Below are 20708 nucleotides of genomic sequence, written 5' to 3'. Positions count from 1 at the left end.
TGTCAGGCAGCATGCCAGCTTTTCTCCCTCTGCAGTGACTTAGGGCTAAAAGGATTGTATCTTACACTTACTGATACTTTTGCACTTGTCTAGCACTTTCCAACCAGAGATCTGCAGCTTGAACTCCCTCTGTCTCCTAGGGCAAATCACATCAGTCTTTGTGCATCAGTTTCTCATCCATAAATTCGGTATAATAATAGTAACTGGGAAGTTGCAGGATACTTTAAGAACCTGTGATATGAGGCTTGTAGAAGTCCAGAGTATCTAACAGATCAAATGCCTTTGTTCTGAAAATCTGAAAGCAGCTGAGATTTGGGATTTTATTCAAACTGGTGATTAATCCATTTTCACTAGACTCATAGACTTTAAGGTCAGAAGGGACCATTATGATCATCTAGTCTGACCTCCTGCACAACGCAGGCCACAGAATCTCACCCACCCACTCCTGTAACAAACCCCTAACCTATGTCTGAGTTATTGAAGTCCTCAAATGATTGTTTAAAGACCTGAAGGTACAGAGAAACCTCCAGCAAGTGACCTGTGCCCCACGCTGCAGAGGAAGGCAAAAAACCTCCAGGGCCTCTGCCAATCTGCCCTGGAGGAAAATTCCTTCCTGATCCCAAATATGGCTGTTAGTTAAACCCTGAGCATGTGGGCAAGACTCACCAGCCAGCACCCAGGAAAGAATTCTCTGTAGTAACTCAGATCCCACCCCATCTAACATCCCATCACAGAACACTGGGCATATTTACCTGCTAAAATCTGTCTCTTACCCTCCCCACACCCGTCCCTCCTCCACTGCACTGTCCCAGACCATCACTCGATGCTTTGAACTTGCTGATGCCAAACTGTGCAGTCAATGCCTTTCAGTATTGCTCGTATGGGTGACGTTTGGACTAACTTTAATGCTGACTGTAACTGAATCAGGTGAAGTCTTTGCCCTGAATTAGTGCTGCTGGCCCATTGGGATTGATGCTGTGTGTGTACAGTGTGACATCATATTGTGCTCTGCTGTGAATTAAATGCTCTTTCATTTCAAACAGGTGCGAATTCAAACAGTATCAGCCTCCCATCTCCAGCAGGGAACAGTGTCGGGCTCTACCAAAGCAGTCTCTACTGTTGTTGTGACAACAGCACCATCTCCGAAACAGACACAGGATCAACAGTGAACATCAGTTGTGAAAAGGGATCACTTTCCAAGAGCTTCCCTGGCCTTATTATCCTTCCCCCATCCATCACTAGTCAGGGCTTCTTAGGTGCCAACACAGACCATCCAGAGATTGGACTGGAGCCTCACCTGTGCCAAAAGCAAAACATGGCTTGCCTGGAGCCAGAATTGTGGTATCCAGGGAAACCTCAGTACAGCAACACAAGACTCTGTACTTAAGAACCTAAACATCTCAGTCTAGAGTTGTAAAATCAAGCTCTATAGCAGTGACTAACTGGAGATTTTACTACACATCTTTATTCTCTTCTCATTCTAATTGCCCATTTTGCAAATGGCAGTTTGCCTTGCTGTCATTGCATTATGTTCTGGGTTAGCCTCAGGCAGTCAGCCTGGGTTCTTCCTTTGCCGGTGAAACTTGCTGCCAGAGGAAGAGGGATTCAGTGATTCTCTGAAGTCATGGACAAGCTTCATTCTTGGTCTTGAAGTCCAGCTATCAGCTCCCTTTATATACTGTAGAGGTGACTGTAGTTGGTGGCTGATTTTATTGTTAGGGCTTAACCTGTATGTAATACAAATTCTATATATTTATTTATTTTATAACTTTTTAAGACCTCTCCTTTCACTTCCCAACCCAGATTCTTTGACTGCCATCACCATGTCAGATTTCTGGAGAAACTTTCCCTTTGTTATCCTTGCAAAGGCCAGATAGAAGAATCCTGTCCCATAGCCTGATGAAGAAAATCTCTGCTGTAAAATAGCTATTGTATGTATGTATCTGCATGTATGAGAGGCTGGCAGTGAATGAGCTCAGAGCAAGGACACAGGAAGAAAAGTCTGCCAGGGAATTTCCCTTCTTACATTTCTCAGTGACTGACCATCAGCCAGAGAAGACTACAGCCTGTTTAAAAGGAAAAGAGAACAAGCCTTCAGTTTTGTCCATGCTTCATTCACTCTGACTCAAGCAGGAGAAGCGTTTTACTTTTAACCCATGTTGATGCTGGCCTGGCCTTATTTGATTTTTTTATCTGTCTCCGATTTTTATCTTGATATACAAGTTTTTGGGATTGTGCAGGTTACAGATCAGGAGGTGAACTGACTTCTGCTCCCAACTCTGACATCACTGGAATTCTTTCTCTGAACGAGTCCAGAAGTGTCAGGGTAGGAAAAAAATAACAATTCAGAAAGCAGTTTTATTTACAGCCCATGCTCCAGAGATCTAACCACCCTCCTGTTTAGATCTGACCTGCCATTCCCTTCATTTCTAGACAGACCATTTCATTTTGGCAAGGAAAGAGTTCTATCATACTGTCGTGAAATGTAGTGTGATCATCTGACCTGCTAAGGGCTAATAGACACTGTTCATCTACATTTATAAGAAGGTTTCTTTAACGTTGTTCCTCTTGTTTTTTTTAATACTGTTTGCCTTTGATTGATACCATCATTGAATATAGTCTATTTCAAAAAGAAAGCCCTGCTGTTCATGGTCTTCCAAGGTTTAGCTGAATTGTTGAGGCTGGATTCTGCTTGAAAGCCTCAGTTGTAGGTATTCATTGCTGGCTCACGGACTGTTGATCCGGGCAGCATGAGGCTTTTGATCGAATTTAGATTGAGACCTTATATGTCGTGCACTCTTTATTTTTAACTATAGCCAACCCACTGGGGAAAATCAGATACAAAAAATATATCAAGAAGCAGATGGCAGCTGCATTTGAGGAGAGCTAGGTACCTAAATGCAGCATTTTAAAATACTCTCTTGAATCATGTTTTTTGTGCACTTAACAAGATCTGGAAAGATAAAGCTGCCTTTCCCCTCTTCCCCATATGAGTCACTTCCTGTGTCTTTGTCCCTTTCCCTTCAGTATTGCGAACAGGAAGGCTTCTGGTTTTGAAGCTGGATTCTTTAACCCGAGTTTAGCTCAGTCAGGTAACCAAAGCTAGTCAAATATACAGCTAAACTGAAGTGCTGTCCACAATACTCCTGACATGTTTTTATATCCTATCCCAAATCAGGGTAATCCCCATTTGCTAGTCATATTTAGCAGAGTTATGTCTCAGGCCTTAGAGACATGTGCTGAATATCTTTCTTACATTGTGCAGCACTGCGGCTTTAATGTAGCCTGTTATTGGTAATTAGATGTGGTTTGTAACTCATGCCATTACACGGGGAAAAAAGCTATACTCCAGCATCAGATCAGGAGCATTATTGTGGTGGGAGATACCCTCCGTCCTGCAGAAGGAGGGGTTTACTCTGGGCCAGCCAGGCTCCATTAAGCTCCACCCTCTTGAACCCTTCCCCCCATTATTTTTGATGGTTTTGAGCTTGTTTTCCTTTTACCAGCTGGTGCCACAGATAAGTTATTTATCATCTGTGTTGTAGTAGCACCTAGAACCGACTCATGAAGGATCAGGGCCCTGTTGCGTTGGAACACACTCACACTCACACTCACACCCACCCACCCACTCAACATACTTGGGGTATCCATGCAGCATTCATCGGCTCTGCCAGCCCAGGGAGAGTTTGAAAACCACTTTCACCAAACCTAGTTCTCCCAACAACAGTTTGTTTGTTTGGTTTTTTTGCCAAACCATTCTAGCAGTTTAGACAAACGTTCCGCTTGCCTATGCTATTTCTAGGCTTGGCAAAATTCACTTTTTAAAAAATAATTTCAATGGATAATTCAATGTTTATCTCAAAGCTTTTTTCCTATTTTTATCCATTTACATTTTCATAGTTGTGGGAAATCGTGGGAGGGGTCAGATAATAATTTAATGACAGTAGATGTTGCTATTCAAAAGTTTAAAGCTTTATAACCAATAAAACCAATTGTCAATATGTCAAAATGTACAAAGTAAATATCCTTAAATCAAATTTTAATACGTTCTCAAGCAGCATTTTTCTTACTTTACCTCTCTGTATACTTTGGTTCTTATCAGTGGAAATATTTTATTTTGTTGTTGTTGTTTTGTGAGTGTGCAGTGAAGTTAGAGACAAGATGGGTGAGGTAATAACTTACTGGACCGACTTCTGTTGATGAGAGAGACAATCTTTTGTGCTTACCTAGAACTCTAGTTCAGGTCTGGGAAATGTACTCAGTGTTACAAGGTGGAATAGAATAGCCTGCATAGCATAGGCAGTTAACTCATATTTCAAGGGACAATTCAAGGTGAAGTGGCCTGTTAACATCTTTCTAGTCATAGAAGGGAAGTGGAGGGACGGGAGGGAGATAAATGAGTTACAGATTGTTGCAATAAGCCATAAATCCAGTGTCTTTGTTCAGTCCATGGTTTTTAGTATCTAGCAAAGTTATTAATTTAAGCTCCCAGGCTTGTCTTTTGAGGGAGCTGTGCCAGGTTTCCTTTGAGGATGAGGACTGGGAGGTCAAATATAGAGCAATCACTTTGTGAAAAGTGTTCACCCAGAGGTGATCTGGTGTTTCTGTCTTTTATCATTTTTCTGTGTGAGCTCTTTGAGAGCGTAGTGACAGTCTCATTTCACCCATATACACCTCTACCCCGATACAACACGAATTCGGATAGGTAAAGCAGCGCTGCAGGGGAGGGCTGCATGCTCCGGCAGATCAAAGCAAGTTCGATATAACGCGGTTTCACCTATAACGCGGTAAGATTTTTTTGGCTCCCGAGGACAGTGTTATATTGGGGGAGAGGTGTAGTTGTTGGGGCATTTAGTGTACTGGATGAGGTACATCACATATTGTGATAGGCATATGTAGGACCCATGGATCTTGAAAGTTGTGTTTCGGGAGTGTGGGGGGTGTTGATTATCGTAGCAGTGGAGATACATCTACAGGTTTTGCACCTGTTGTTCTGGCAGGGTCTGGTGCCACTTTGAATTGGTGTGTCCTGGTCTGTGGGGAGCTTGCTTCTGATGATGAGCTTGAGGGTTGTTTGAAGGCCAGAAGAGAGGATTCAGAAAAGACTTCAGGATGTGGTGCCCATCAAATGTGGGTTGTAATTGTTTGATGATTTCCTGTGTGAGGTGGTAGGTGACAACTAGGAATGTGTGTCAAAGGGGTGTTTATTTCTGTATTGAAGCAGGTTCTCCTGGGGTATTTGGGGGGTCTGTTCCATGATGCAGTCTACTTCTCTGATGGAGTGTCCTTGATTGGTGAAAGCATTTTTAAGTGTGTTATGGTATATATCCCAGACTTCCTTTTTGGAGTATATTCTGTGGTATCTGAGTGCCTGGTTTCTTGGTGTTTTTGGCGTGGTTACTGGATCTGTGAAGGTAGATGTGATGAGCCATAGTTTTCTTGCTTATAGTTGTTTGTAGGGTTCCATTGCTGAAGCTGATTGTGGTTTCCAGGAAGTTGATGCTAATGTGGGATTGTGGCTTTATGGTTTGTTCCAACAATCCTTCCACTTAAACCTCCAACCCTTATTCTATTATTTTCTCCCTTTCCTCCCTGTGACTGGAGAGGTGTTAACAGGCCTCTTCACCTTGAATGGTCCCTTGAATTATGATAATCTTTTCCACTTCTGTTTAGCTGTGACACTGAGTACCTTTCCCAGACCTGAGGAAGAGCTCTGTGTTGGACAAAAGCTTCTCTCTCTCACCAACCGAAGTTGATCTCAAAAAAGCTATTACCTCCCTCACTTTGTCTCTCTACTATCCTGGGACCAGCATGGCTACAACCCTGAAAACAGTGAAATTGATATTTGCCAACCATCTAATCCTTTCAAGCCTACCCTGTTTCCTAGCTCCGGTAGCACTGAGGATAAGAGAGGGGATACCCCTTCCCAGAGAACTTTTGTAGAAGTCTGATGCTTTACTCTTAGGCTTGCTCTGAAGAGATCTTTCCTACCAGACAGCGTTCCATGTTTTTTCACTGTTTACTTGAAATGCTGGGGTCACCTCTAGCATTTGGTTAAAACTTGACCACCTGCTTCACTCTGGCTGAGGCAGTCTTGTTTCTCTGCAGTTAAGAACTTGGGTCTCTAATTCACTTGCACCTTGTCACAGATAAAGGCCGTCTCTCCCTGCTGGTAGCCCAGCAGATTGCTGTGAAGGGAATCCACACCTCTGGATCCCCAGGTACTTTGAGTTTCCATGGCTTTCAGCAGACTGCATTGTTTATTCCCTTGGCCTTTCTGACACATTCCCTGGGCACTGACTATGTCTGCTACCTCTTCACAGAAATAGCGCCCCTCCGCCCACCTGCTGTAGGCCCCTAGGGCCAGTGCTGACCCCTGGGATACCCCAGTAGATTAAACGCACCCTCTCTGTGTTCCACCTGACAAGGCGAGCCTTCTGGTTGACCTTTCCAGTGGGTCCCGTGGGAGCTGTAACACACAACACATACCAACTTTGCACAGTGCTCAAACGCTGAAAAATACAGAGTACAGATCACATAGAAAACAACAAATATGCTGAACCCAAGCCACTCGCTAGCTCAACTTTGCTCAGTGTCCATCTACGTTCAGGAAAGTAGGCAGGGACCCTCCTGCTTCGTCAGGCTCGTCATGCTGGGTTGCTTCTCCCTCCTCTTCCGCTGGAGAGAAAAGTCCCCCAGAGTAGAGCAGCTCCTGCCCTTTTATGACTTTCAGCCCCCCTTTGTCGACCCAGCCACATCATGCAGGGCTGTGAAACAGCCACACCCTCACTGTAGACAGTAATAGGTGGATGAAAGAATTCTTCCATCGACCTGCACCCCCTAGGTTTACCTCTCCCTTGGCGGCTGTAACGTCTACAGAGAAGCACTGTTGCAGCTGTACCACTGTAGCGTTTCAAGTGTAGGCCAGCCCTCCGATTCCTCAGGTGATCAGATCCCTGCCAGTGACTTCATTGCCCATGTGACCATCTCCCTGACTTCAGATTAAAAAAACCAGTTTGCTCTGGGCAGCAGCCATCTCCATATCATTTATATGGAGGATTGTCAATGTTTGATGACTCTTTTATCAGGCCTTTGCCACTACAGGTTGGAATTTTGGAACAGGGAGGCAACAGCACAACAGAGAAGATGACGACTAGCCCCATATTCGAAATAAAGATACAGAGTTCATGATCTGACAATGAATTCATAAAGTGTATTCCCCAAATCATCACACCCCTCTAGGTCTAAAGGTTATGTGGCATTTAGGGACAAATTCCTCTGAAATTTTTGAAGACGCAAAATACAGTTTATATTAAAATGATTAAATTAGCTTATACTGGCCAAGAAACTGCTCTTGGCCATTCTTGTTGCAAAGCCTGTGCTAACTAGTGTTCAACTGATGCTCCTCTCCCCTCACCAAAAGGGTAGAGCTTTTTAGATCCCTGCTCTTATGGGCTCGTTAAATGGAAAGAGTTCTTCATTCCTTCACTGTCGCTGCTAAGCTGTTTGCTGAACACGAGCAGCCCTCCCTGGGTTACTGCTTCTCTGAAGCTCCTCCTACTAGAATTTGAGGTATATGGCCTGAGGTGCAGGAGCAGCTACTTCTGCATAGACCCTTTGTGTGGAAAAGCTACACATGGCGTTAGAAAGAAGGTATGTATTTTTATGCATTATACGAGTGCCTTAATTCCTCCTCTTTCCACCAGTGGGATAGACACACTTCTCATCAAGAGAGTAACTTCTAGCCACCACCCACAAGGACTAAGGCCTGGTCTGTGATGCAGAGTTAGGTTGATGCAAGACAGCTTGTTAACTATGGAAGCGGCTACACTTAAATTTCACTCCTGCCGGTGTAACTGCCCAGCTACGCCAGCTTAATAACTCCACCTCCATGAGCGGCGTAAAGTCAAGGTTGATGTAGTTAGGTCGACGCAGAGTCAATGTAGATGCTGTGTTGCTTATGTTGACTGTTACTGGCTTTCAGGAGCCTTCCTGCAATGCCCACCACCGACAGTACAATCAATACAAGCACTCCTTGTGAGGATGCGCACTGCCGACACAAGGAGCAAAGTGTAGACATATACTAGCGATGTAATTGTTGTGGTGGCTGTATGCCGACATAAGTTAGGTCAACTTAATTTTGTCGTGTAGACATGGCCTTAGTACGCTTCCCCTACCACACACACATCCATAAAATATGAACACCTTTAATGAGAAGCGAAGTCTGCCTTTTTTAACAACTGGTGGGTGGGTATGTACTAAAAAAATGAAGCCAATCTGTTCTGTAACTGTACAGGGCACCTTGATGGCTAGAAACTTGCCCTGGAGATACTCCTAGGGTGGTTCTTAATGAAAATGACTTTCCAGACCATGATTTAAATGTTAGGAGCCACTTTTCATCTTCAGAATACTTTACAATAATTCTTACACTATAGATGAGGTAGGGAAACCTTTTTCTGACTCATTTTTAAAAACAAACTGAGGCACATCACTGCTACATGGCCAAAGTAGCGGAGAGTGTCTGTGGCAGATCCAGACTTAGTACTTGTGATTCCAGTCTTGTACCTGGTGCCTCTTTTCAATACTTAGTCATCTTTCTGTCAAGTATTATTTACATAGCCTGGCATTCAGCTCTAGAGCTAACGCCTGCGTTCTTGCCTTGAAGGCTCGCATACACCCCAGAGCCACAGGCACCAGAACAGGCAGCGTTGTTATGTGGGAAGGGAGAATGTGCTGCTGTTTCTGTTTAATGGAAAGGGTGTCTGTCTTAACGGCAAGGGTAGGAATGGAATGATGATGATGAGCAAAATTCTCAAAGTGCTTAGGACTCCCACTGTAACTCACTTTGCCTTAGTGCCTTTATATTCTGCTGAAAGAGAACGGAATGACAGCTAGTGTACGTTCATTTGCTTTTACAGTAGTGGCTAGATGGGTGAATAATTCATGTTTCAGTTCACTTGGCTGTTCTGATTTAAAAAAAAAAGGAGGGGGGGCTGCTTGAACTGAATTTGAAAACTGAAAAAATGTTGCTGAACTGAAATCTGTTTGGGGTTGAATGAAGCACGTCATTTGACCTGACACAAATGTTTTGGGGCATTCTTAAAGGGCTAGGTTCACAAAACAAACAGAAGAGCAAGAGGCGGTGATGCCTTTCTTCTGTTTTGTGAATGGCATCTAAGCCAGAGGGGGCAATCGTGTGAATTAGGGTCAATCAGTATTGCATTTTTTTCAGCAAATAAATAGTGTGAATTTTTTTTGCCCAGCTGTAATCTAGAGCTCCTGACCAACATCACATCCCCTTTGTGCTAGGTGCTGTACATACATAATAGGAGACGGTCCCTGCCCTGGAGAGCTTACAGTCTGAATAGACTAGACAGTGGTGGAAAGGAAGTATTGTTATCCTCCTTTTTACAGTTGATTAACCGAGGCACAGAGAGGTTAAGGGACTTGGCTAGAATCACAGAGGAATGTTTGGGAGGAGCTAGGAATTGAATGCAGATCGACGGATTCCCCGTCTATTTTTCCTCTCATTAGTTATTTGTGGAGCTGCTCGTTTGTCATTGGGGTGGGGGGTGGGGAGTCAGATACTGTGTTTGTATTTTTCTCCATGGGTCCATGATGTCTCTGGGAAGCCTCAGGGCACAGGAGCCCCACTAAAGGGTGAGTGGGGGATGGGCTCACTCTGCAACCTCCCCCAAGCTCTCCCAGCCTTTGGGGGTAGGCCCAATCCTCCCCCAAGGGCCTGACATCCCCTAGGGCCAAGACTCAACACCACCACTGTTAAGGCGACCAGACAGCAAGTGTGAAAAATCGGGACGAGGGTAATAGGAGCCTATATAAGAAAAAGACCCCAAAATTGGGACGGTCCCTATAAAATGGGAACATCTGGTCACCCTACACCACTCTGACATATCCCCCCAGTGACTTTAACATTTCTTCCTAAACCTGAGACTTTTACTAAATGTACTGTGAGCGCACTGTGATTATTTATTTATTTTTTAAATTTTTATTTTTATTTTGTTAAAAAAACACCATGACAAATCTGCAGCCCATGTTATTGGGGGGGCAGGAAAATCCTCCTGGCTTCTAGGAAGGAAGAGACCCCAGCGTGGAGTCAACATTTTCCACGTTATCCGTTCCCAGTAGGAGGGGAGTATACGAACTCATGTCAAACGTCAAACTCCCATTTTTTCTCCATCTGCCATATTTCTTCCACCTCTCAATGCAACTGTAACAGATTAATATTGATACAGACATAGTTAACAAGCTATGAGACAGCCTCCCCCCTTCAGGAAATAAATCGAGAGAACTAAGATTTATATGACTATTTTGCATAATTTTTAATCTTCAGGGTCCTGTTGCATAATGAGGCAATCCTTCACAGACAGGTCCTAAATTGACAATCAAATTCGTGAGCCATTAGTTTAACCCCAGTCGTGCTGAGTATACCACATATTGGGTAGCCAAGTAGCCATGTTTTCTCCAAGGTACCCTAGGCTCATCTTGGCTGTCTACAACATGTAACTCAATGGACTGGATGTTCCATACCAAACTGTATGGAGAGTGAATTTATATTTTGGCAGCAGGGAAGCAGGTAAATGTCACCTCTGTTTGCTGCTCTCGTGCTTAAATAAGTTCAGAAGGGGAAAATGTTCAGTGTGTTTTATTTTGGATTGAGCATCTAAAGTTGCTCCGTTAGGAGCTTGTTCACCCATGGAATAAGTCCATATAACCACCATTGACAATGGCTAGGCAGTGCTGGAACCCCTGCTTATTACATCAGTCAGAATCATTCCACTCCCCCATTTGTTCTTTCACCCGATACATAGATGATAAACTCTGTGGGGCGGGGCGGGGGTCATATTTTTGTTAGGCCCTGATCCCCCACTGCTACCACAGTACAAATAATGGGAGTTCTTTGCCCACTGCATATAAGCTGTTATGTCTCTGACACAAACCGGGGCTAGATACTGTCATAGCTGCACAGACAGTTCTCCCACCGCCTGGCCGCACTACCTACCAGTAAACGATGGTGTAGTTGATGCTAGAGAGGAGGAGAGCACCTAGATAGTGCCAGCTCAAGCACATGTTGAGGAACATGATGTTTTCATGATCAGTCTGGTCCCAGCCTGGCCCTCCCCATGGTGGGTACAGCACAAATCCGACCTAGTTAGAATAAGTGGTGATATGATGAGCAGGCCAGCTCCTCCAACACCCCATCCTCTCCTTTATTATACGGCTTCAGTATCAAATATAGATGCACTGACCAAAGGCTCCCGATTGCACTCTAGTGTCTGTGTAGGAGATTGCACTCCTGTTGTACCTTCCTGCAGATTTGCACACCAATTTGACCTGCTAATGAGACTGTTCTAACGTGCTGTCTTGGGACTGCCATTGGAAACCATCCAGACACTTCAAGGAATACAGAATTTGCTTAGTGATCAACTACAATGAGCATATTGCACTGGGTCCTTGTGTGCATCCAGGTGAAATTTCAAGTGTGTTTTTAATCTGCAAAGCCCTATGTGGTTTGAGTCCTGGCTATAGAGACAGCCCATCTATCTGGGGTACTAACGTTAGCATAGTAATGGGGGAACTATCTAGTTTTTCTTTATCTTCGTAATACTCCTGTGAGATAGGGAGGTATTAATATCCCCGTTTTACAGTTGGGGAGTTGAGGCACAGAGACACCAAGTGACTTGCCCAAGGTCACACAGGTAGTCTGTGGCAGAGCAGGGGATTGAATCTAGGTTTCCCAAGTCCAAGGCTGGCACTTTAACCATTAGCCTATCCTATTTTCTCAATGCACCAGCTTGTCAGCTGAGATCATTTGAGATGCTTGTCCTGACTGTCCTTACCTTTGAATTTAGTCAGAAGGGGGCGGGACTTAGGTTCTAGCCTCGGGAATTTGCTCTTCCTGCTTGTCTTACAGAGCCCAAGGCAGCTGACCTCAAGGGCACAGTGCAAGACTTGCTTGGCTTCTTGTTGATTCTATTAAGTTGTGAATGCTATAATGTGCAACAAAATGACCAACATTCCCAGGGCTGAGCCGCTCGTAGTCTTACAAATGTGTGTGTTTGGTTTTTTTCCTGCCAAATCAGAGGTAATGTTTTAAGAACCAATGCGTACAATTATAACCTGGAGGGAGAACTGCTGTAACCCGGAGAGCTGTTAGTTGTGCTGGTCTCAGGATATTAGAGAGAGCCAGTCAGGCTGAAAGTACAGAATAAGAATTACAAACCTGCAAGAACCAGGATCCTTGGAGAAGGAACATGGTAGTCCTTAAGAGCTCCAGGATTAGGTGATCTCGCATGAACACTTCCAGAAGGGAGCAGAGGGCACCACCACATATGGCAACCAGCATCAGTGAGTGGAGGTGCTGATCCAGCGGGGGGCGGTGATGGGCATGAAAATAAAAGAGAAAACCTGCCAAAATTCAAACCAAATTGTGCTAATAATGCTTAAATGGTTAGTGACGAACTGGACGCGAAGAGCCAGCCAGTGACCCTGGAGCCTTGGCTGTGGCTGATTTGAAGAAGAAATTTTCCCTACTTTGGGCACATGCAACTGCTTTTAAAGGAAAAGGTGCCTGCTACGTATTTGGGTCCGAGAGTGCAGATCGCAGAGAGGACCTATTGTTCTGAAAGGAGATGTTGCCACTTAAAAACTCGAGGCAAGCAAGTAAAGGAAGAATTTCTGGGGAAAGCCAGGTCCTAGAGTCCAAATGACTGAGGCAAACAGTCTGTTCCCAGTTGCCTAGGCAAGTCACTGATAAGTGACTGTTGGTAAGTCAGGTTGTGTGAAGTACCTTTCTTCCTGTAAATAACTGACTGTTCTGAATCACACTGTTTTGGAACAGAGCTTTGTCTCTCTTTTTCTTCTAGTGCTGATGCCTGAGTTTCTGCCCATTCTTTGAAAATCTCTCATTCCCTCTTTTTTTTTTTTCTTTTGATAACGAAACTATGCCCATGTGCCCAGAGGTTTTCCAAGTTTCTCTTAGCCATTGATTTGAAACAAAGAGCCAGGAGCCTCCTCTGAAATGAAAGTCTCAAGTGAATAATTTACAAATGAAAAGGATTTTATAATTGTTTAAGCCACATAGGCCTGGTCTACACTTAACATTTAAGTTGACCTAGCAATATCGCTCAGGGATGTGAAAAAATTCACACACCTGAGCACCATAGTTAAGCCAACCTAATCCCCGGTGTAGATGCGTCTAGGTCGATGGAATAATTCTTCCAGCGACAGGGCAGGTGCTTGAGGCGGCCACTCCAGAGCGGGGCGACACTTTCAAGTATTCGGCGGCAATTTGGCAGAGGGTCCCTCACTCCTGCTCGGAGTGAAGGACCTCCTGCTGAATTGCCGCAGATCGTGATTGCTTTTTTTGGGGGGGCTGCTTGGGGCGGCAAAACCCCTGGAGCCGGCCCTGTCCATCGACCTGGTTGCTGCTATGCGGGTGGTGGATTACCTAAATAGACAGGAAAAACCCTTTCTGTCGATGTAAGAAGCATCTATGCTACAGCAGCTTAGCTGCAATTGTGCCTCTGTAGTGCTTGTAATGTGGACATCGCCATAGTGTTGCTGATGGATCAGAAGAGCTAACAGGATTTTGAAACCTATAAGACAGAGATCCCCAAACTGTGGGTCGCACCCTCCTGAGGGAGACACCGAGGAACGTCTGGAGGGCGTGGCGGGGCTTGAGTCAGCCCCCACAGAGGGTGGGGAGGGAGCACCACCCTGCTCCACTCTCAGCTCTGCTCCAGCCCCAGCTATGGCCGCAGCCTGGCCGCTGGTCTGCACCTGGCCCCGGTCCCAGCCCCTGGCTGCAGCCCTGCCCCTAGTCCCCTTACCCCTGTCTGCATCCCCTCCCCTTGGGAGCTGCAGCCCCACTTGGGGGGGGGGGCACAGACAGAGGTAAGAGGGGGCATGACCCTAAAAAGTTTGGGGACTGCTGCTATAAGAGCTTCTGTCTCATCTGTTGCTATAGAGGAAGCACTGAAAGACTGACCCAAGGGACGTGAATGGAGGCTGATAGAGTTCAAGAATCTCACCCTTGAATATTACATTCAAGCAGAGCGCCAGGAAGACTTAATCTAACCATTCCTGGCTTATTTTTTCACTTCTCATATCACTAGTAAATGGTGTGAATGAAGGAGGGATATTTTCAGTAAGTGGTGTGAGGCTCACTTACACTCCTAGTACTTTTAGTCTCCCTTCCCTTAAGAGAAGGAGGGAACGTAAAAATTGAGTAGACGGTGTCGCAGCAGGCAATGCCAGCTCAGTTTTGAATCACAGATGTTATCTTACCCACCACTGTAAAATGGCTCTGAAAGGTACTTTAACATGTTGGATTCAAAGCAGCCGTGTCTAACTTCAAGTAGGATGCTTCAAGAGGGTCCTGTCACCAAATACTTGAATGCCTAGGTTTTTTAAGGGGCAGAGAGAAGCCCTGCTAAATATTTCCATACAAAAAAGCCTCTCATGGCCCATGTGCTCTGGACTCTTCTCCTGCTTAAAGAATCTGCCTAAAAGTTAATGTATGGGCATAAATGTGTGTCTATGCTACCGGTCGGTGTCCCTGTCTGCTTAATCATGTATTGAAACTCAGACAATGCCCAGCACATAAGGTGCGCTGCAAGAGATGATTAAACAGGGTTCAGCGAGGGTGACAATATAGGTAAACTGCTTTTCTTTTTAGCCCAGGTGGTGGGCACTTAGCAGCACAGTTATGTTATCTCGGCTGCCGCAGCCTTTTGTCAGCAGTGCTGTTGCTACTAACCTTCCACAAACAGCGCCTGGGCGAGCATGAAGCGATCCAGCCCCGGGGGCAGCCCAAGTGGGAGGGGGATGAGAATATCCACTAGGCCACCGAGGCCATAGGCGAAGTACATGGTTCCATGTGTCCAAGTCAGCAGGTCCACCCAAGTGTGATCCTGGGTGTAGAGATGCAAATGGGGGCCCTCGGGACTAAACTGTCCAGCAAGAATCCCTGTCCAACAGGAAAAGGGCAGGTGTGAAGGGAGAACAGGATCCAAGTCACTGAGAAAGCTACTAGCGTGTCACCGCCTTTCTGCTCTAGGTTTGGCACGTAGGCGAATAGAGGATCAGAATCTGGGCGCTGTGCAAGGATCCCCTTACCCCAGCCTTCCAGCTCTGCCTGTGGTACCTCCCCACCCCACCCCTTTGCCCTGAGAGCAAGGTGCAGCTGCGACGGAGGTAAGTACTTTATTAGTTTAACCTAGATGGGACATGGAGTCCGCACTGCTGCAGGGCATAGTGAGATCTCTTGTCATAAATCTGCAAATGATTTACAGCGCATCTGTCTTCTTTTAGCTTCAGAAAGATCGATTACTATTCAAAAGCCCAGCACGGCCTAACTACGAACTTTAACTGGAGGGCAGAGCAGGCTATTGGAGCCTGCTGAGCAGATCCTGCCTGCTTTCCCATGGCCTACCAAATTCACAGTCCATTTTGGTCAATTTAACGGTCATAGGATTTTAAAAAAAATCATACATTTCATGATTTCAGCTATTTAAATCTGAAATTTCACGGTGTTGGTAATTGTAGGCTCCTGACCCAAAAAGGAGTTGTGGGGGGAGTCACAAGGTTATTGTGGGGGAGGTTGCGGTACTGCTACCTTTACTCCTACGCTGCTGCTGATGGTGGCGCTGCTTCAGAGCTGGAGAGCGGCAGCTGCTGGTTGGGAGCCCAGCTCTGAAGGCAGCGCCGCCGCCCCCAGCAGCAGCGCAGAAGTAAGGATGGCATGATATGGTATTGTCACCCTTACTTCTGCACTGCTGACCGCAGAGCTGGGCCCTCAGTCAGCAGCCACCACTCTCCGGCTGCCCAGCTCTGAAGGCAACAGCGCAGAAGTAAGGGTGACGTGGTACAGTATTGCCACCCTTCCTTCCTTCTGTGCTGCTGCTGGCATGGAGCTATCTTCAGAGCTGGGTGCCTGGCCAACAGCCACCACTTTCCGGCTGCCACTCTCCAGCCGCCCAGCTCTGAATGCATCTGTCAAGGTTCCTTCCCCACTTTGAACTCTAGGGTACAGATGTAGGGACCGGTATGAGAACCTCTAAGCTTAATTACCAGCTTAGATCTGAATTTTACTGCCACCACCTAAATCCTTTAAGAGTTATTTGGGAAACTCTGTCTACCTTCCCCCCAGACTATCTCCCTCCCAGTAGCCTTGAGAGACTTCTCCACCAAGTTCCTGGTGAACACAGATCCAAACCCTTGGATCTTAAAACAAGGAGAAATTAACCATTCCCCCGCCTTTCCCCCCCCCGCCCCACCAATTCCTGGTGAGTGCAGATCCAACCCCCTTGGATCTGAAAACAAGGAAAAACCAATCAGGTTCTTAAAAAGAAGGCTTTTAATTAATGAAAGAAAGGTAAAAATAATCTCGGTAAAATCAGGATGGAAAATAACTTTACAGGGTAATTGGATTTATAGAGCCCAGAGGAACCCCCTCTAGCCTTAGGTTCAAAGTTACAGCAAACAGAGGTAAATCCTCTTAGCAAAAAGGAACACTTACAAGTGGAGAAAATAAAGATAAAATTAACACGCCTTGCCTGGCTGTTACTTACAAGTTTGAAATATGAGAGACTGGTTCAGAAAGATTTGGAGAGCAGGGATTGATGTCTGGTCCCTCTTAGTCCCAGAACAACCCCAAAACAAAGAGCACACAAACAAAAGCCTTCCCCCCACCAAGATTTGAAAGTATCTTGTTCCCTTGTTGGTCCTTTGGGTCAGGTGTCAGCCAGGTTTCCTGAGCTTCTTAACCCTTTACAGGTAAAAGGATTTTGGTGTCTCTGGCCAGGAGGGATTTTATAGTATTGTACACAGGAGGGCTGTTCCCTTCCCTTTATAGTTATGACAGCAGCGCAGAAGTAAGGGTGGCAATACAGTGACACCCCCCCAAAGTAACCTTGCGACCCCCCTGCAACTCCCTTTTGTGTCAGAACCCCCAATTTGAGAAATGCTGGTCTCCCCCGTGAAATGTGTCTAGTATAGGGTAACATCATACAAAAGACCAGCTTTCACAGTCGGTGACGTGTTTTTCATAGCTGTGAATTTGGTAGGGCTCTGTCTATAGGAGAAAACTTATTTGGTGCTCGTTATTCTGATGGACAAGTGTGGGTGCTGACACCTTGGCCAGCTGGGGGAATGACGCACTGCTACTAGTTGAAAGGAAGGTAATGAGCTCCAGTCCTTACCCACTAGAGCAATGATAACTTTGCCCATCCCTTCCAGGAGCTCCAGATACTGGTACCACTTATTTTTGCTGATGTTTTCATTCTCCCTCTGCATGAGATACTTGATGGGGTATTTCACAGACCACAGGACCCCAACTGTCAGGAAGTAGCACCCTGGCAGGGCATGACCTTCAAAGTTTTTCATCCCTGAGTGTCATTGAAAGAGAAAGCAATCAGTGTTCATGCTGGAAAGCAAATGAGGTTTTCTGATGCTCTTAATTACACAGGTAACTGTGAGTTGTATTGTATTACAGCATTTATAACTGGCCAGCAAAATGAGCAGTTCTTCCCAGCCTATTCATAAAGGGCTGACTGTTCTTCAAAAGTCCTGAGCACCTACAGATCCTGTTGATTCCTTTACCCACCCAGGTTTGAAAATTCGACCTCAATAATCAGGATTTATTGTGTAGGGATAATACTAATTCCCACCTCAATCTTTTCCTCTTTTTTCTGAGATCCTAGGTAGGTTTCCAGACAACGGGATCATAGAGAGTAAAAGGTCACTGGCTTTGGAAAGGATTGTATTTAAAATAGTTTATGGGGACTTCGGCTCTGAAGCCAGAATGGGGTATGGCTTTGCAGGTGGCAATTATTTCACGAGAAAGAGGCTCTTACGATGGCTTTTTTCTATGCCTGTTTCTAGGACTGATGTTTTTCTAGTGACATGGAAGAGCCGGTGAATAATGAGGTGACAACTTGTATTAGTATTATTTATTATAGCCAGTGTAGGTAGGACTGTGTATATTTAAGGTTGTCCCAACACTTCCTATTTATAAGACCCTGTTTTCAGTTGCTTATAACTTTGCCAGACTTTAATAGCTTGAGCTGAAATTTCCCATGCTAGATGTCTGCCTCAAGCCAAATTTGGGGGGGAAATTTCGGCTAAAACAGCTGGGCCATTTCTGAGACCAAGATTAGGAAAAAACACATTTTGTCCATCTTTAAAAAATAAAATAAAAATCTTACAACTGTTTTGTTGAGAAGCTGTAGTTCCCCCATGATTTGGAGCAAGTCCTTGAAATTTAGCGGGGGAGAGGTGGGTGGTGGCTATGGTGCCAGGGATATGCCTTTGGGCATCCCTGTGAAAATGTATCCAAATTAGCCCAAGTTAGAAGTCTCTGGAAAATCTCTGTTCACACACATGCAGCAGAGACTTGGTAGAATCTAGCAACTAAACTCTCCAAAGATTTCCTCTACGCAGAGCACGCGCCGTCCCCTCGTAGCTCGTAGTGCTGAGTAGACTACGTGCCGTTCCCAAAGAACCACTGAGCATGCATTGTCTTTGGGGCAGCCAGCTCTGGGCTGGACTTTCCCTTCAACTGCTCCTCGGCCTCCAGGGTGCTGTGGTGCCAGGTACCAGAACTGAGAGCTTGTGTCCTCCTTAGGGGTTCTTTTTACCTAGGCCAGGCGGAGCGGGAGAGAAAATTTGGCCATATTGTAAATCAGGAGTTTCCTGCCTAGGCAAGAAGAACAATAGTCTTATCTGACCATCTTAGTTTCTATTCTTGGAGAAGTGAACCTCTCACTCATCTGTGGTTCCTTAGACAGAGCATCCTATACAAAGTCAATTGTTTTCTTAGGGTATGTCTACATATTTCCCTGTATGTCTACATATTTCCCCACAGCAGGGAGTCTCCGAGCCCATACAGGCTTGGACTTGCACTACGGCACTAAAAATAACCGTTGAGACATTGCTGCTCGGGCTCTGAAGCCTGGGGCAGAGGGTGGGTTTCGGATCCCCAGTTCCAGTCCAACCCTGAACATCTACAATGCTTTTTATAGTGCCATAGCATGAGCCCCTGTAGACCTGGCCTCAGAGACTCAATGCTGCAGGATGTTTTTTGTTTTTTGTTTTTCAATCACGTACACATACCCTTGTTGTTGTCTTCACTTCCTAGGTGGCGTTCAGGACTAGGTCGGTGGATCGTATTTTTGAGTAAACAGGTGAGGATAATTTCTCTGATTTTTGAGGGCCAGGAAGAATTAATAGTTATTAACCATTGCAGGCCTATTTGTCACCTGTACCTCTCACATTCCATTGGGAGGAAACCAATGAAGAGCTTACCAAGTATTTTTACAAATTAAAACCCAGACAGAGAGCAAGCTCATGCAAGTCACCCTGGAACAGCCAATAGTCTGCTGGCTACAGCACTCACCTGGGACGGTGGAAACTCTGGTGCAAGTCTCTGGTCGGCATCAGGCAGCACAGAGACTTAAAGCGGGGTCTCCCACAGCTCAGGTGGGTGCCTACCCCTCCAAGCTATTGGTGGGTGCGCCTGTCCTAGTTCAAGGAATAGGCATTTTCCATTGAAAAACCACCATACAAAAATTCCCAATCCTCTCTAATAACAATACCTCTGAGCAGTGTTTAAAACAAACAAAAAAAACCCCAACCCAAAAACTTATCTGAACTCATTAGTTTTCCAGCTAGCAGTTGAGTTACATAAAAATTACAAAACAACCCAGTATTGACGATCTAGCCTTGCTATTGTAATAAGCATCTCAAACTCGTGTGACTACTGTTTTGCAATGTTGCATATTAGCAGAGAGGATTATAGCAGCTTTTCTGAAGTCTGTAAGATCAGAACCAAAGTGCCCTTATCAGAAGGAAAGTTGGAGCTGTGATGCTTTAGAGATTGTACTTGTCTGATGTAATGAACCTGCACCAGATCTTTAAAGACTGGGTCCTTATTTGTAATTTATTAAGTGCAGTGTTTAAAAATCTAAAAATCCCTCTCTGATAGGTTCTTCATCTGCTCACTCCTGTGATCTCTGTGCTGGTATTCCCATCGCTAACTTCCTTGGCCTCTGACTAGAGTTTAACCCATTAAAAAGCTTTTGTATTGCAAAGGGTCTATACAGTATTCTGCATATTCACCTCCCCACCCCCTGTCTCTCTCCTAGGGTTTCATTCAACAAGGTGGAAGTGTCAGATTCTTTTAGCTAACTTAATAACTTCAGAGATATTTCTCTTTCCATTATTTATTGTTTGTAAACCTGAAGCAGAAGGAGGCTTAAAGTCAGTTTTCCTGGAGATGGGAGAGTTTTGATGGATTCAAAATATTGGTCATACTCTCCGTATCTTCTACCACCACGTAGATTAACTCTCTATTCTCATCCTCAACACTAAACGTTTGCTTAGGGGCTTGAGGGAGAGGTGAGGAGAGACTGCGGGGAGGTGAGGAGAAGGCATGTAATGGCAGGAATCACTCCCAGGGTCTTTTCCCTCCCCAAGGACCTGCACTCCACCTCCTACCAGCAAAGTCTGGATAACAGACCGCACAAAGCTTCGAGGTGTCCCCCTGTGACCACCTCTTTAGCATCCAAATGATGCTGCCGCCTCTGATCCATCATCAGTTTCCAGTCTGAGTGGCCCGGCCCCACATAAGTACCTAAGTATACAACTGATCGTATTGTGGGATGAGGAGGAGGGGAACTTACCTGTGC

The 20708-nt window shown here is 45.3% G+C and overlaps 2 protein-coding genes across 4 annotated transcripts in view; one reads left to right on the top strand and one right to left on the bottom strand.

Moving 5' to 3' along the window:
• Positions 1–4043, top strand: part of NFRKB (nuclear factor related to kappaB binding protein) — a 34506-nt gene extending 30463 nt beyond the window's left edge. For all 3 annotated transcript variants that reach the window (XM_044997219.1, XM_044997220.1, XM_044997218.1), the window contains exon 28: positions 1044–4043. In XM_044997219.1, coding sequence (XP_044853154.1) covers positions 1044–1169 — 126 coding nt within the window. In that variant the 3' untranslated portion in view covers positions 1170–4043. The remainder of the gene's footprint in view (positions 1–1043) is intronic.
• A 6043-nt stretch (positions 4044–10086) lies between these two features.
• Positions 10087–17406, bottom strand: LOC123354959 (transmembrane protein 45B-like). The gene is made up of 5 exons (XM_044997375.1): positions 17223–17406; positions 14780–14989; positions 12242–12426; positions 11021–11166; positions 10087–10228 (listed from the first exon to the last, which is right to left on the bottom strand). Exons 1-5 carry the CDS (start codon positions 17404–17406, stop codon positions 10087–10089), a joined length of 867 nt encoding a protein of 288 aa, XP_044853310.1.
• Between the last annotated feature and the right edge of the window lie 3302 nt (positions 17407–20708).

This window comes from Mauremys mutica, chromosome 22, assembly GCF_020497125.1.
Source record: "Mauremys mutica isolate MM-2020 ecotype Southern chromosome 22, ASM2049712v1, whole genome shotgun sequence".
NCBI classification, from domain to species: Eukaryota; Metazoa; Chordata; order Testudines; family Geoemydidae; genus Mauremys; species Mauremys mutica.
The sequence above is the reverse complement of the archived record's forward strand: the minus strand, read 5'-3'. Positions and strand labels throughout refer to the sequence as shown.